Source organism: Primulina huaijiensis, chromosome 3 (assembly GCF_012295235.1).
Source record: "Primulina huaijiensis isolate GDHJ02 chromosome 3, ASM1229523v2, whole genome shotgun sequence".
Lineage (NCBI taxonomy): Eukaryota > Viridiplantae > Streptophyta > Magnoliopsida > Lamiales > Gesneriaceae > Primulina > Primulina huaijiensis.
Genome location: NC_133308.1, coordinates 1,951,612 through 1,964,181, shown reverse-complemented (window position 1 = coordinate 1,964,181; position 12,570 = coordinate 1,951,612). Strand labels below are relative to the sequence as shown.

Genomic DNA, 12,570 nt, shown 5'->3' with positions numbered 1-12,570 from the left:
ATATATAAAATTTTGCTAATATGGTCGAGCGCACTCAGGAGGAGGTTTAGGATACCTCGGCCTATCAGCGCAATAATCATAATTCATGTATTTTTTCCTGACATGTTCGTATGCCTTTCTCTGATGGTGATCTAAGGTCCAGAATTTCTTGTGATTCCACCAGTAGTATTTAGATGAATAGCAATGAGCTGAAGTCGAAGTTGCTGGGCATCCAACGATGTTGAAGCCCTGGAAATTGGCTGTGAATGGTGAATTGGACCAGTTAGTCTTGGTTTGTCCTCCATCTGTTGCCCAGCTATCTCCATCCCACAGGCTGGCTTCTAAGTGCATGCCTTGTGTTGGGTACATTACACCAATATTCGTGTTGTTCTTGAATACCCTAATCGGGATTTCATCCACATAGAAACTGATCAAGACAACAAATTAATTATTACAACCAATGGTGAAGATCGATTAGGTAAGTGTATAAATTAGTACTGTCGGTCTACTTACACTATTTGGTATTGGTTCCAGAGTATCTTGTAAGAATGAAAATCTGCGGTGGGATCGAACCAGAGAAGGGTTCGTTGTTCTCGATTTCCTTGGCCATTGACGAACACATTGGTCTGTAGTGTGATAGGTTTACCTTGTCTATTGCCCAAGAATTCCAAGTCAAGTTCGTCATGATTCTTCCCAGTTGAAGTCAGCTGTACGTATAAATGTATCATAAATATAATACAAAAAGATGAAAATATACGAAATTATACGTACGTAGAAGGCCGTAACAACTCCAGCAGAGTTCTTGCCAGGCAGCTTGATCTTCATGTGAAAGAATCCTGATCCGTAGCTTAGCTTGGATCCAAATCCCGCCCCTATAATATATATACACACACATATTTTATATGCTATTTTGCTATATAAATCAAAAACCAAATTCAAAATGAGATCACCCTGTGATATTCATACGTGTAGCCCTTGTTACGTACGTTTCATATATACAAAGAGAAAATCGCATTTTTGGTCATATATTTGTCAAATTTCAGTCCGAGGCAAATATATATATTTTTTGCCATTTTATTTATTTTTCGATGTGATATCAATGCAGTCGTGACTCTTGTAGCGCAACATCAGTACTCCCAATTAGTCACGACGTACAAAAATTGTCAATTCGAAAAAAAAAAGGAATTTCCCAAATTTAATGAACAAATATTAAAACAAGGGTAGCTAGTATATATATAACCGGAATATTTATCGAGCGAAAGCTGAACTTCTCTTCCTTGGTTGATGGTAAAAACATGGCCATTTCCCCATCTAACAACGTAGTTGGCATCGAACTTTATGTCTTTGGCTCCAACATTAATCACCAGCACGCCACACATTACCAGAGCAAGCACTGCAAGAGAAGTAGTACTCGAGTTGTAATAAGAATTCATGGTTTCAAAACACAAGGGGGGAAATTAAACGTCCTTAATTATTATGCTTAACATCAATCTTATTACACTAGATATAGATTAAGATGGGCAATTAAATAAGGGCATGCAAGGATTGTGTGATCATTATCTTGTAACTTGTCCACACGGCATTAACTTGTCCATGCTAGCTATTACCCATAACTGATTATTAGATCACATTTTCTTGTTTGGTAATGGCTTAAAATGTTTCCGATTGTAAAGGGTTCTCAAAAGTTAGAAAACTTTATTGCAAAATATATCTGAACATTTACATACCTGTGATGTTTGGTTGGACACTTTTTTTTAAAAAAAATATTTTCACAAATGAAAAAAATTAAAAATGGTATACTTCTTGTTGGAAAAATATTTGAAGCCATGATCTTGAGAAATACATATCAAACGTACAAACTTTTCGAACTAAAACAAAATAAATTCCTACGTACCATTGTAAAAAAATTGTGCGAGCATGTAGTAACTCGTGTGCAGCGATTCCTAGTATAGTAGCGAAGCAAATCGTGCTTACGGATGCTGGTTTTTTTTAAAAAATAAAATTATATTCGACTAAAAATTAATATTGATCAGGGCCTGAATCCCCATTCATATTTATAATTGATTTATGAAATGAAACGTTCAGAATTACAAAAATTTCATTAGTCATAAATGATCGGTTTTGAGATTCATCCTATGACAAATTAACCATGTTACGTTGTTTAATAAATTCTACTCTTATTAACACCTTCATTTAGTATCAATAAATTTCACACTTCATTTTCGTCTAACAGTACTTTTGACGAAGCCATTTGGTAGATCCCCAACAAATGAATTTAATGACAGTGGATGTAATATTATCATTGTAAATATTATTAAAATCAGCAATTTATACACAATTTATACGTATAATTCGCGTGCACATATTTTTAACATTATTATTATTATTATTTTTAAAAAAATCTTTGAGTTATTGATTATGATAAAAAATCATTTAGTTTTTTTTAGAATTTATCATAATAAGTTGTTATGATAAATTTTATTGGATAAAAGAAGCATGGATATATTTTATTCATTTATTAAAATTACAAATCTAGTTATTCTAAGATTCATGGTGAAGCAAACGTCCTTTTTGAGAGGATCTAAGATGGACTCTTTAATTTTTAAGCTCAACTCTTTAATGCAATGATTCAATTTTATTTTATTTTTTAAAATTTCATTTTGGAAACATATTTATCTAATTATCGGCTCATTTTTATTTTTCGTCAAAGATTTCATTATTTCAATTTTTACGCTGTCCCAAACAAGAAATCATAACAATTAATTAAACTTATAATTTGAAAAAATTATTCATACTGGTCTTCTCTTTCTTTTCGTTTTCTTTTTTTTTTTAATAAAAAAATGGAAGGATCATGCTACGTTGTGAGATTGGGAATATAAATTATATAATCGAGTGTTGAATCTTGATGGTTTGTGGAATGGAAAACTATGATGTATTAATATTGTTGGGTTAGTTCGATTCTACGTTGGGATATTATTTCAAGGATCGTCAATCAAATGACCAAAAATATATCACTGTTTTTTTTTTTCCATATAATACAATATATTGATCAACGTGAAAATATTATGCGATCTTTTTACCAAAGATAGAGTCGAATAAATCTTTTTGATCTTTCATGTGTGTGTCATGTGGCTTTGTAATATCATGGAATAACAAGAGACTGAAATTTTGAATAGAGGTTGGCATTGTTTGATATTCGAGTAGTTGAATATTCAGACAACCTAAATCGTGGTACAAACAAAATTACCTCGTGGTGAACTACTCCGCCACATTACTTAAATTTTTATGTAACCATGCATTTGATATTTACTACACGATTATATGTTCCTATTCATCACATTTTTTAATAGTCTAAAAAAAATTAATTTATAGTTTTTTGTCTTTTCATGAAATTTAATTCAATTAGATTTAATCTCATCTACTCTAAAAAATTTCTTATTAGTCATCTTATCAATAATAATAATAATAATAATAATAATAATAATAATAATAATAATAATAATAATAAATTTTGAAGCTTTTGTCAATGTTCGGAATCGTGTGCAAGAGTTTTCAAACCTAAAAGTGTTAAGATTTTAATTTGATGCTTTATCATTTGTGTTTTTTGGATTTTATGTATCTTATTTTTTTAAACACCAAATAATATCAAACTAAATAATACATTTGTTGGGTTAAGTGTGCATGATCGAAAGTGGTACTGGAATAAGTGACCTCATGTGAAATTCCAGTGATGTTGACGTTGCGCCACTTAATTTGGTTGGTTAGGTGGACCGTAAAAAATTGACGTCAGATCTTAAAGGGTAATATTGTCTCTGCTGGGGATATGATCGACGGTAGGGAAAGCGTAAAACTTATATATAAGAGATATGGGATAATATCGACAGAAAGACACACACAAATATGTGCACTCTGTGTTGTCACGAATATAAAAAAATAAAATTACGAATTGGCTAACAGCTGTACCTTTTGGCCTAGTAGTAAACGTTTGATTCTAACTATTTGTTTAAGAGCAAAGTCATTGGTTCAAGTATCTCAAGAAGCATATTTATATACTTATTGAGGAAGGAAATGTTGGGCTAAACGTGCATGAGTAAAAGTAGCACTGTGATGAGTGACATCCTGAGAAGTCCTCATGCGTCAAGCTGCTGACGTTGTACCGTTTGATCTGTGGCTAGGTGGGTCGTAAAAAGTGACACAAGATCTTAACGAGTAATATTGTCTTTGTTGGAGACTTGGTTGTTAGGTGATGATGCTGAACCTTCCTCTTAGGCTGGCCACCTGCAACTTTCTGCCAATAACAATAACCAAATATAATATGATATGTTAGATTAAAAAACGGGGCTCAGATAAACTGATTTTTGGCCTCTCCAAATACGCCGTAAACCAAGATGAAGACCACAAAAGGTTTCCCAACGCTCTCACTGGTTAATGCTCTCACGGCCAGCGGGTTGCACACACACACAGAGAGTTCGTCCCCTTGCTGTCAGGAGAACAAACGAGAGTGAAAGGAACACAAAACAGAGAGAACACCAAAGACACTCAGTCACCGAAGGAAGACGCACACGAAGCAAAGTCTCACGTTCTCTCTTTTCTCTTAATCGGCTGCTCACTCTCTTGGGGGAGAAGAAACGCTATGCGGCTGCTGTCTAAAGAATAGAAGAGCCTTTATTTAAGCTATATAGCCCAGACGTAAATAAGGAAGGAAGGGTAAGGGTTAAGGTAATGGGCTGGAGAAAATATTGGGCCAAACCCAACATTTCTCCACCTTTTGGCCCAACACCGGTTCAACTGGTCAGGAGAGTCACCTACAGCCATCATCATTGCCCCACTTGCAGAAAACACAAAGTTAGTACAAGTACCAATATGTAGCAAACACTAAGTAAGCTACACTACAGAACAGAAACAGAACACATCAATCAGAAGTATCAAAGTTTAAAATTTTTAGACAAGATATAAATTTTTCAGTTGATAAACACTTAGTTCCCATGTCAGCAGGATTAAATTGAGAAGGGATTTTTTCAAGATAGACTATGCCTTTTGCAACCACATCACGGATGTAGTGGAATCTAACATCAATATGTTTAGTTCTATCATGAAAAACAGGATTCTTACACAATTGTATACCAGACTGGCTATCAGAAAATACTACAACTTCACCTTCAAGAAAACCAATTTCAGAAATAAGACCTTTCAACCAAATAGCTTCTTTTAAAGCTTCAGTGACAGCAACATACTCAGATTCAGTGGTTGAAAGAGCAACAATGTGTTGTAATTGAGATTTCCAACTAACACAAGCACCACACAATGTAAACACATAAGAAGTTGTTGATTTTCTATTGTCCCTATCATTTGCATAGTTAGAATCCACATATCCAACTAATTTAACACCAACATCAGATTTTGAAAATTTTAAACCATACTTTACAGAACCTGTCAGATATCTCAAAAGCCATTTGACAGCTTGCCAATGGTAAACACCGGGATTAGACATATACCGACTTAAACAACTCACAGAATAAGTAATATCAGGCCTTGTGCTAACCATTAAATACATGACAGAACCTATTGCATTTGAATATGGCACATTCTTCATGTTTTTAACATCAAAATCAGTTTTAGGAGATTGCTCTTTACTTAGAACAAAATGACCAGCTAAAGGCACATTGACTGGTTTTGCATTTGACATGGAAAATTTACTCAAAACTTTCTTAATATATGTATCCTGATTTAACAAAATGACAGAACGTTTTCTATCCCTATAAATGTTCATGCCAAGAATACGTTTAGCATCTCCTAAGAATTTCATATCAAATTTAGCACTCAAGCAATTTTTGACATGATCAATAGTTTTCACACAAGAACTAATCAATAGCATATCATCTACATAGATAAGCAAGAAAACAGGAACTTTAGCATTGTGTTTGAAATACAAGCAATGATCATAATTACTTCTTGTAAAATTCATAGAGAGCATGCATTCATCAAACTTTTTGTTCCATTGCCTAGGATATTGCTTCAATCCATACAAAGATTTCTTTAGAAAACAAACATGATCAGGATACTTAGAATCAACAAAACCATCGGGTTGCCTCATAAAATTTTTTTCATCAAGTTCACCATGTAAAAAAGCAGTTTTAACATCTAATTATTTCAACTCCCAATCAAACTGAGCAACAAGGGCAAGCATAATTCGCACAGTAGTAAACTTTACAACAGGAGCAAATATTTCAGTATAATCTATCCCTTCCTTTTGAGTAAATCCCTTAGCCACTAACCTAGCTTTAAATCTGACAGATTCACATTCATTCTTGACCTTAAATAACCACTTACAGTCCACAACAGAACAATTTTCAAGTTTAGGTACAAGAATCCAAGTGTTGTTAACATGCAGCGAATTAATTTCTTCATTCATCGCATTTAACCATTGCACAGAATTTTCAGATTTTAAAGCTTCTTCATATGACTTAGGTTCAACATTATCAATTGACTCAAACACACTAAATGCATGAGAAGTCATATGAAAATCATCAAAATGTTGTGGCTGCCTAATATTTCTTTTAGGTCTATCCCTAGCCAATTGATAATCATTCAAATCACTAAGATCAGTTTCAGGCATATTTTCAACAATTTCTTCATGTGCATCAATATCAACTTGATTATCAAAAACAGTTTCAGGCAGATTTTCAGGTAAATCATTCACATCAGGAGCATTCTGCACATTTTCAGAATCATGACTTGGACCAAGTAAATGCTCCACCTTGTTTGGAGCAGTGNATTTTTCACACAGAAAAAATTCCAATCACACAAGATCAGAACGAACACAGCGGAAGTAATTTTTCGCCACGAAAATAGAAACACAACAAGCACAGAAAACCTAGAGTTCTACCAACAGCAAATCCCAGCACATAAATCCGCGGCAAGCGGTTACGCTACTAAATGCAGTAAAAGAGGTTCCAGCCAATATACCAGAGCGAAACCCTAAGTAAGAGTTTCAGATCCCGACGAACCGATGACGACGGCACGGCGAACAGCAAGACGCACGGCAGCAACAATGGCTCTGATACCACTGTTAGGTGATGATGCTGAACCTTCCTCTTAGGCTGGCCACCTGCAACTTTCTGCCAATAACAATAACAAAATATAATATGATATGTTAGATTAAAAAACGGGGCTCAGATAAACTGATTTTTGGCCTCTCCAAATACGCCGTAAACCAAGATGAAGACCACAAAAGGTTTCCCAACGCTCTCACTGGTTAATGCTCTCACGGCCAGCGGGTTGCATACACACACAGAGAGTTCGTCCCCTTGCTGTCAGGAGAACAAACGAGAGTGAAAGGAACACAAAACAGAGAGAACACCAAAGACACTCAGTCACCGAAGGATGACGCACACGAAGCAAAGTCTCACGTTCTCTCTTTTCTCTTAATCGGCTGCTCACTCTCTTGGGGGAGAAGAAACGCTATGCGGCTGCTGTCTAAAGAATAGAAGAACCCTTATTTAAGCTATATAGCCCAGACGTAAATAAGGAAGGAAGGGTAAGGGTTAAGGTAATGGGCTGGAGAAAATATTGGGCCAAACCCAACAATGGTCAACCGTAGACAAAGAGTAAGACATATATCTAAGAGATATGAGACAACACCAATAGATAGACACGCACTTCTCCAGATTCATGGACCTAACAGCCAAACTCATTAACAGCCAAGTAAGTGTACTCTACGCTGCCACGAGTATAAAAAAATAAAATTACACTTTAGTTAAAAACTAACTTTTGGTATAAAGATAAGATCCTAACCACATTTATATTCGTTAGGTTATTTCGATTAATCAGAAAAGGCATAAATACTTAATTAAACACGCATTTGTTTATCAATAATAAATAAATTCTTAAAATATTGATTATTAATATTTTCGTACGATTGGAAAATGGTATACATTTATTGGACCAGGGTGCGTGCCATGTCTTTTTCGACAGCTACTTGTCTTGACTATCTATCCATGTTCCATCTTAAATGACTTGAACACAAAATTCAGAAAAAATTAAATTTTCATGTTATATCAATGTGCTGTACCCAAATTTTACGAAAAGCTTGAATTGTTAATCTTTTATCAATATTATCAAATCTCTTATACACAAAAATAATTAATAATGAAGAGGTGAAATTTTAAAAAATTAAAAAAATACAAAGAAAATTTATGTTACATCATATTTTTTTTATTGATGGTGCAAGCAGTCATAAAACAATATGAAGATTTTGAATACATTGAAATCATTGTGACAGATCAAGAGTTGTTAAAAAACCTTATGATATCGTATTTATATCATATCAAACGATCGACTAACACGATGACACATATTCGGGCAAAATTTTCCATTTAATCTTCTAATGTGATTGTTTTACCACAATTGGATCAACTTTTCCAATGGTATCCAAAGGTAGGTAGAATAGATTATAGATCCATGATACCCCATAAGGATCCGGGTCGCTGATGATCCGGACACCATCAAGAGCCCGAATACTACATATTTCCCAAGTATTTTCCGAACAGTCCGGGCTCTCATACAAGTACCCGGGTAACCAATTGCCCGGGCCACCTCGAGAATTGAACCACACTCGAGTATGATTGATACAGGACGTCTAGTCTGTCAGAACAACTTGGGCTTGGAGTGTCCTAGAAGTCATCAGAAGATAGGGTATGGGTAGCCGACTTGCCATACTTAGTAGGTAGCAATGGAATCGAGATACCTACCTCATCTTCTACTATAAATAGCAGGTATTAATGTCATTTACAGATTCTAAAATCTTTGAACTCTTAAGCATTATACATATTTTCTACCAAATATTGCCTTTGCTCATCTTCAACCTGCTGACTTAAACATCAGAATCGCCACGCCGGACACCCCTCCGACGCCCATTCACGAGTTCCTTTCATTGTTTGCAGGTACTATTAAAACCATTATCTTCACTCAAAATTCTCTAAAAACTATAAATTATTGATTTGATCCGTTGAAGTTCCACGAAATCGCATCAATCCATATTCATTATCTTCAAATAAGAAATTTGACAAAAAGTCCAGAATGCCCGAGAGCGATAGACTTTTTCGACAATCATGTTTTCAAAATATTAATTATTACTAATCATAGTATTTCGATGCATTTATGACAAAAATTAGTCGAAAATTGGCCTTCAGTTCAATTTTTTTATGTTAAGTAATTGGATACTTTTTAATACCTCATTCTCACATGAAGTGTATCATATTTTCATATAATATAGTACCACAATGTTGTGGGTAGGGAGTGAACCCAAAGAAATATTTTGATTGAGGATTTTTCACCCTTTCCCAAAATTAGTAGAAAACTATAAAATTTATGAGAAATTTGGAAAAAAAGAGATCAACATAAGACGAAATTAAAGAATCAAATCCGAGAAATAAAAAAAAAAGATCTTAGCAATTGTAAAATTGTCACAATGAAAAGAAAAATTGGGGAAAAAAGCAACGGGTGATTAATGATCAGAAGATATCAAGAATTTCGTGTATCGGGGCATTGCAAAGGGGGCAATTTCGTCTTTCCACCAACAGCTGCCGGGAGCACAGCCGGCAAAATGTATGCCCGCACGGAATAAACGCCGCCCCCTTCCGCCTAATCATACACACACAGCAATTGTAATCTCCTCCGCCACCTCCACCGCCAACGACCTCTTCCAAATCAATTCCTTTCTCTTCCTCCTCCAGCATATAAATCGATCCATCCGTTAGTCCTCGATGTGCATCCGTTTCCGCCAACAACGTCATCAGAGATACTCTCCCTGAGTACTGCTGCTGTTCCACTTCCACGGCGTCGGAGCCGCCTCCCTCGGCTGGATGACTGTTTTGGTTGATGTTATCGACTTCCCTTTGCGATCTTCTCATTGGGAGGATTGAGCTCGTGTGCTCAAATCTCCCGGTTGCTCTTTCTGTTGAAATGTTGGGCTCAGTCGAATCGGAAGAAAATATGGAGAGCCGGTAGGGCATCATGCGATTTCCGGCGTCGGTATTGTTAACGGTGAGGCTGTGGGCTGCTGAGGTCAAACCGGAGCCTCTGGAGCTGAGGCGAAGCCTCTCCGTCAACTGTCGCCAGCTTTGTCCGCTGTCTTCCCCGAGGGGGTCTTGATCATCTTGGATAATATCTAAGAGAGTCCGGTAAGACTGGACACGTGGCCGCGGCTCTTCGGCTGGTGGTCTCACTTTATCTCCGAGAATGGCGCTTAATGTTAGACCGGAAATAGAGTTCCGTTCGACGGCGCTGTTTGTGGTGGCTCTGTTGATTAGGATGTGGTGATGGTCTTCTTCTTTGATTCTCAGAAAGTCTCGCAAGTTCTGCGAGCTCAATCTGCCTGCGCCGCCGCTGGTAGTTGCCATTCAGCGGAAAAACAACATGGGTTTCTTGGAAAACGACCAGCCAAGGAAGAATTTGGAACTACTGGCCCGCTCGCTATATGATGAAATTCACAGAACTTAAACAAGATAACCTGACATAAGTTTCACAGAAAAAGAAGAAAAACTGATATATTTTCTTGAAAATTGAAAATTCAGGGTTCGGAAGCTTAATTTGTGGGCAAAGGTGATGAGATTTCCCAATCCGAAGAGCATTTACCGAATTCAAGGGCAAAAAATATAGGATATGATTAAATACTCACCTTTCAGTGAGAAAAATAAGAAACATTGGATACCCTTCTATTGGATTCTATAATAAAACAAATGTAATCCTCTCGTTTTCATTTATGTTTCCACCTTTCTTAGATTTTTTAATATTGATTTTTTCCAATTTTTTTTTTGTTTTGAATTTTGCTTAGTAAGAGCTTGGACTATATAATAGTAAAAATACTATTCAATACTTTGAACTTTGAACATTGAGTAGGTATCATGTGAGACCGTCTTACGGATCTTAATCTGTGAGACGGATCAACCCTACCCATATTCACAATAAAAAGTAATACTCTTAGCATAAAAAGTAATACTTTTTCATGGATGACCCAAATAAGAGATCCGTCTCACAAATACGACCAGTGAGACCGTCTCATACAAGTTTTTGCCTTGAAACATTTGGGACTACATAAACTGCTGTTGCACCAGTTTATCCAATGATATATTTACAATATCTCTATAAAAACTGTTATTTAACATTTATTATCCATAATTTAAAATTTACAGTTCAAAAATTTAAAATTCTTTAACAGTGTAACCAACCCTTGTTCGAAGAACATCCATGCATTCAAGTGAAATATTCATGCGTAGCTCAAATCTAAAGATGAGATAAGACAATAAAGAAAGACAAAGGGCGGAGATCAAATTTAAAGCGATATCAGCAAAATCGATGAGATAAGACAATAAAGAAAGACAAAGGGCGCAGAACAAAAACCAATAATTGGAGAAAGGAGCAAGCTTTTACCGGCCCACTCTAAAACAAAAAAATACAAAATCTAAAACCAAAAGTTATCGTGATTTAATTTTGTGAGAAAATTTTTTGATCCGATTTGACTCGATCTAGTTTATAAAAATTATTATTTTTCATATCAAAATTATAAATGTTCACTTTAAATATAGATTGAGTCAACTCATCTCATAAAAATCATCTCATACGAGAGCTACTCATATATATCTGAAAAATATTTAGAACAGTTAATGTTAAGTGGAGTTCAATAGTTGGACGTGTACCTAATAAGAAATCATTACCCGACATTGTTAGCGTTCGGTCAAGTTGACCATCTTATCTTATTCACAAATCACACATATAGTTTAGTATTTAGGGTACCCACATTTACACCTACTCTCCAATGTCAGATCGGCGTAACTCATATAAAAGAAGGTGTGGGACGTTCATACATATCAACGCTTTTGTGTCAGTTTTTTTTTTAAAAAAATTCGATAATTAGCGACGGTGATAATTAGCGACAGTTTATGATAAACCGTCGCTATTGGCGACATATTTTCAACAACCGTCGCTATTTGCGACAGATTTTCAAAAACTGCAGCTGAACGCGGGCCCCACACACGTGATAAATATTGATTTAAATTTCAAATTTGTAATTTTCAGTTATTGTAATTTTCGATTATTATAATTTTCATTTGTTAAAATTTTTATTTTCGTTAATGTAACTCTCCGATCAATTAGTATTTTGCATCTTCTTTTAAGTTTAATTTATTTTCTAATATTTTTATGCAATTGTTATTTATTATTTTATGTTGTACCGTTTTATTTTAGGTTTATAATAATTTTTTAATTTTAAATAAATGACACTCATAAAATTAAATGATTTTACGTATTAAATATATAAAAACATATTATTATTAATATAAAATAATAATAATTCAAATTTCTTAAAAAATTTGAAAGTGAATATATTTAATTTAAAGTAAGAGTAAGATGAATGAGTAGACAGCAAGACCTACAAATAATGAGTGTGAATGTTAAAATGAATGTGAGAGAATAGATGTGTTAATGTAATGTGTATGTGGCATGTAGACCTTACGATTTTTGATGAGGTAACACCCACCAATGCGGATGCTCTTACTAATATAGTACCAACACACACACACACACACACATATA

The 12,570-nt window shown here is 34.9% G+C and overlaps 2 protein-coding genes across 2 annotated transcripts; both read right to left on the bottom strand.

Moving 5' to 3' along the window:
- Positions 1-7: 7 nt before the first annotated feature.
- LOC140972055 (xyloglucan endotransglucosylase/hydrolase protein 2-like) lies at positions 8-1,478 on the bottom strand. Its single transcript, XM_073434525.1, has 4 exons — positions 1,220-1,478; positions 751-851; positions 493-686; positions 8-406 (listed from the first exon to the last, which is right to left on the bottom strand). The coding sequence occupies exons 1-4, from the start codon at positions 1,410-1,412 to the stop codon at positions 16-18; spliced, it is 879 nt and encodes a 292-aa protein (XP_073290626.1). The 5' UTR covers positions 1,413-1,478; the 3' UTR covers positions 8-15.
- A 7,944-nt stretch (positions 1,479-9,422) lies between these two features.
- Positions 9,423-10,814, bottom strand: LOC140972945 (uncharacterized). Its single transcript, XM_073435428.1, has one exon. It carries the CDS (start codon positions 10,377-10,379, stop codon positions 9,492-9,494), a length of 888 nt encoding a protein of 295 aa, XP_073291529.1. The 5' UTR covers positions 10,380-10,814; the 3' UTR covers positions 9,423-9,491.
- Between the last annotated feature and the right edge of the window lie 1,756 nt (positions 10,815-12,570).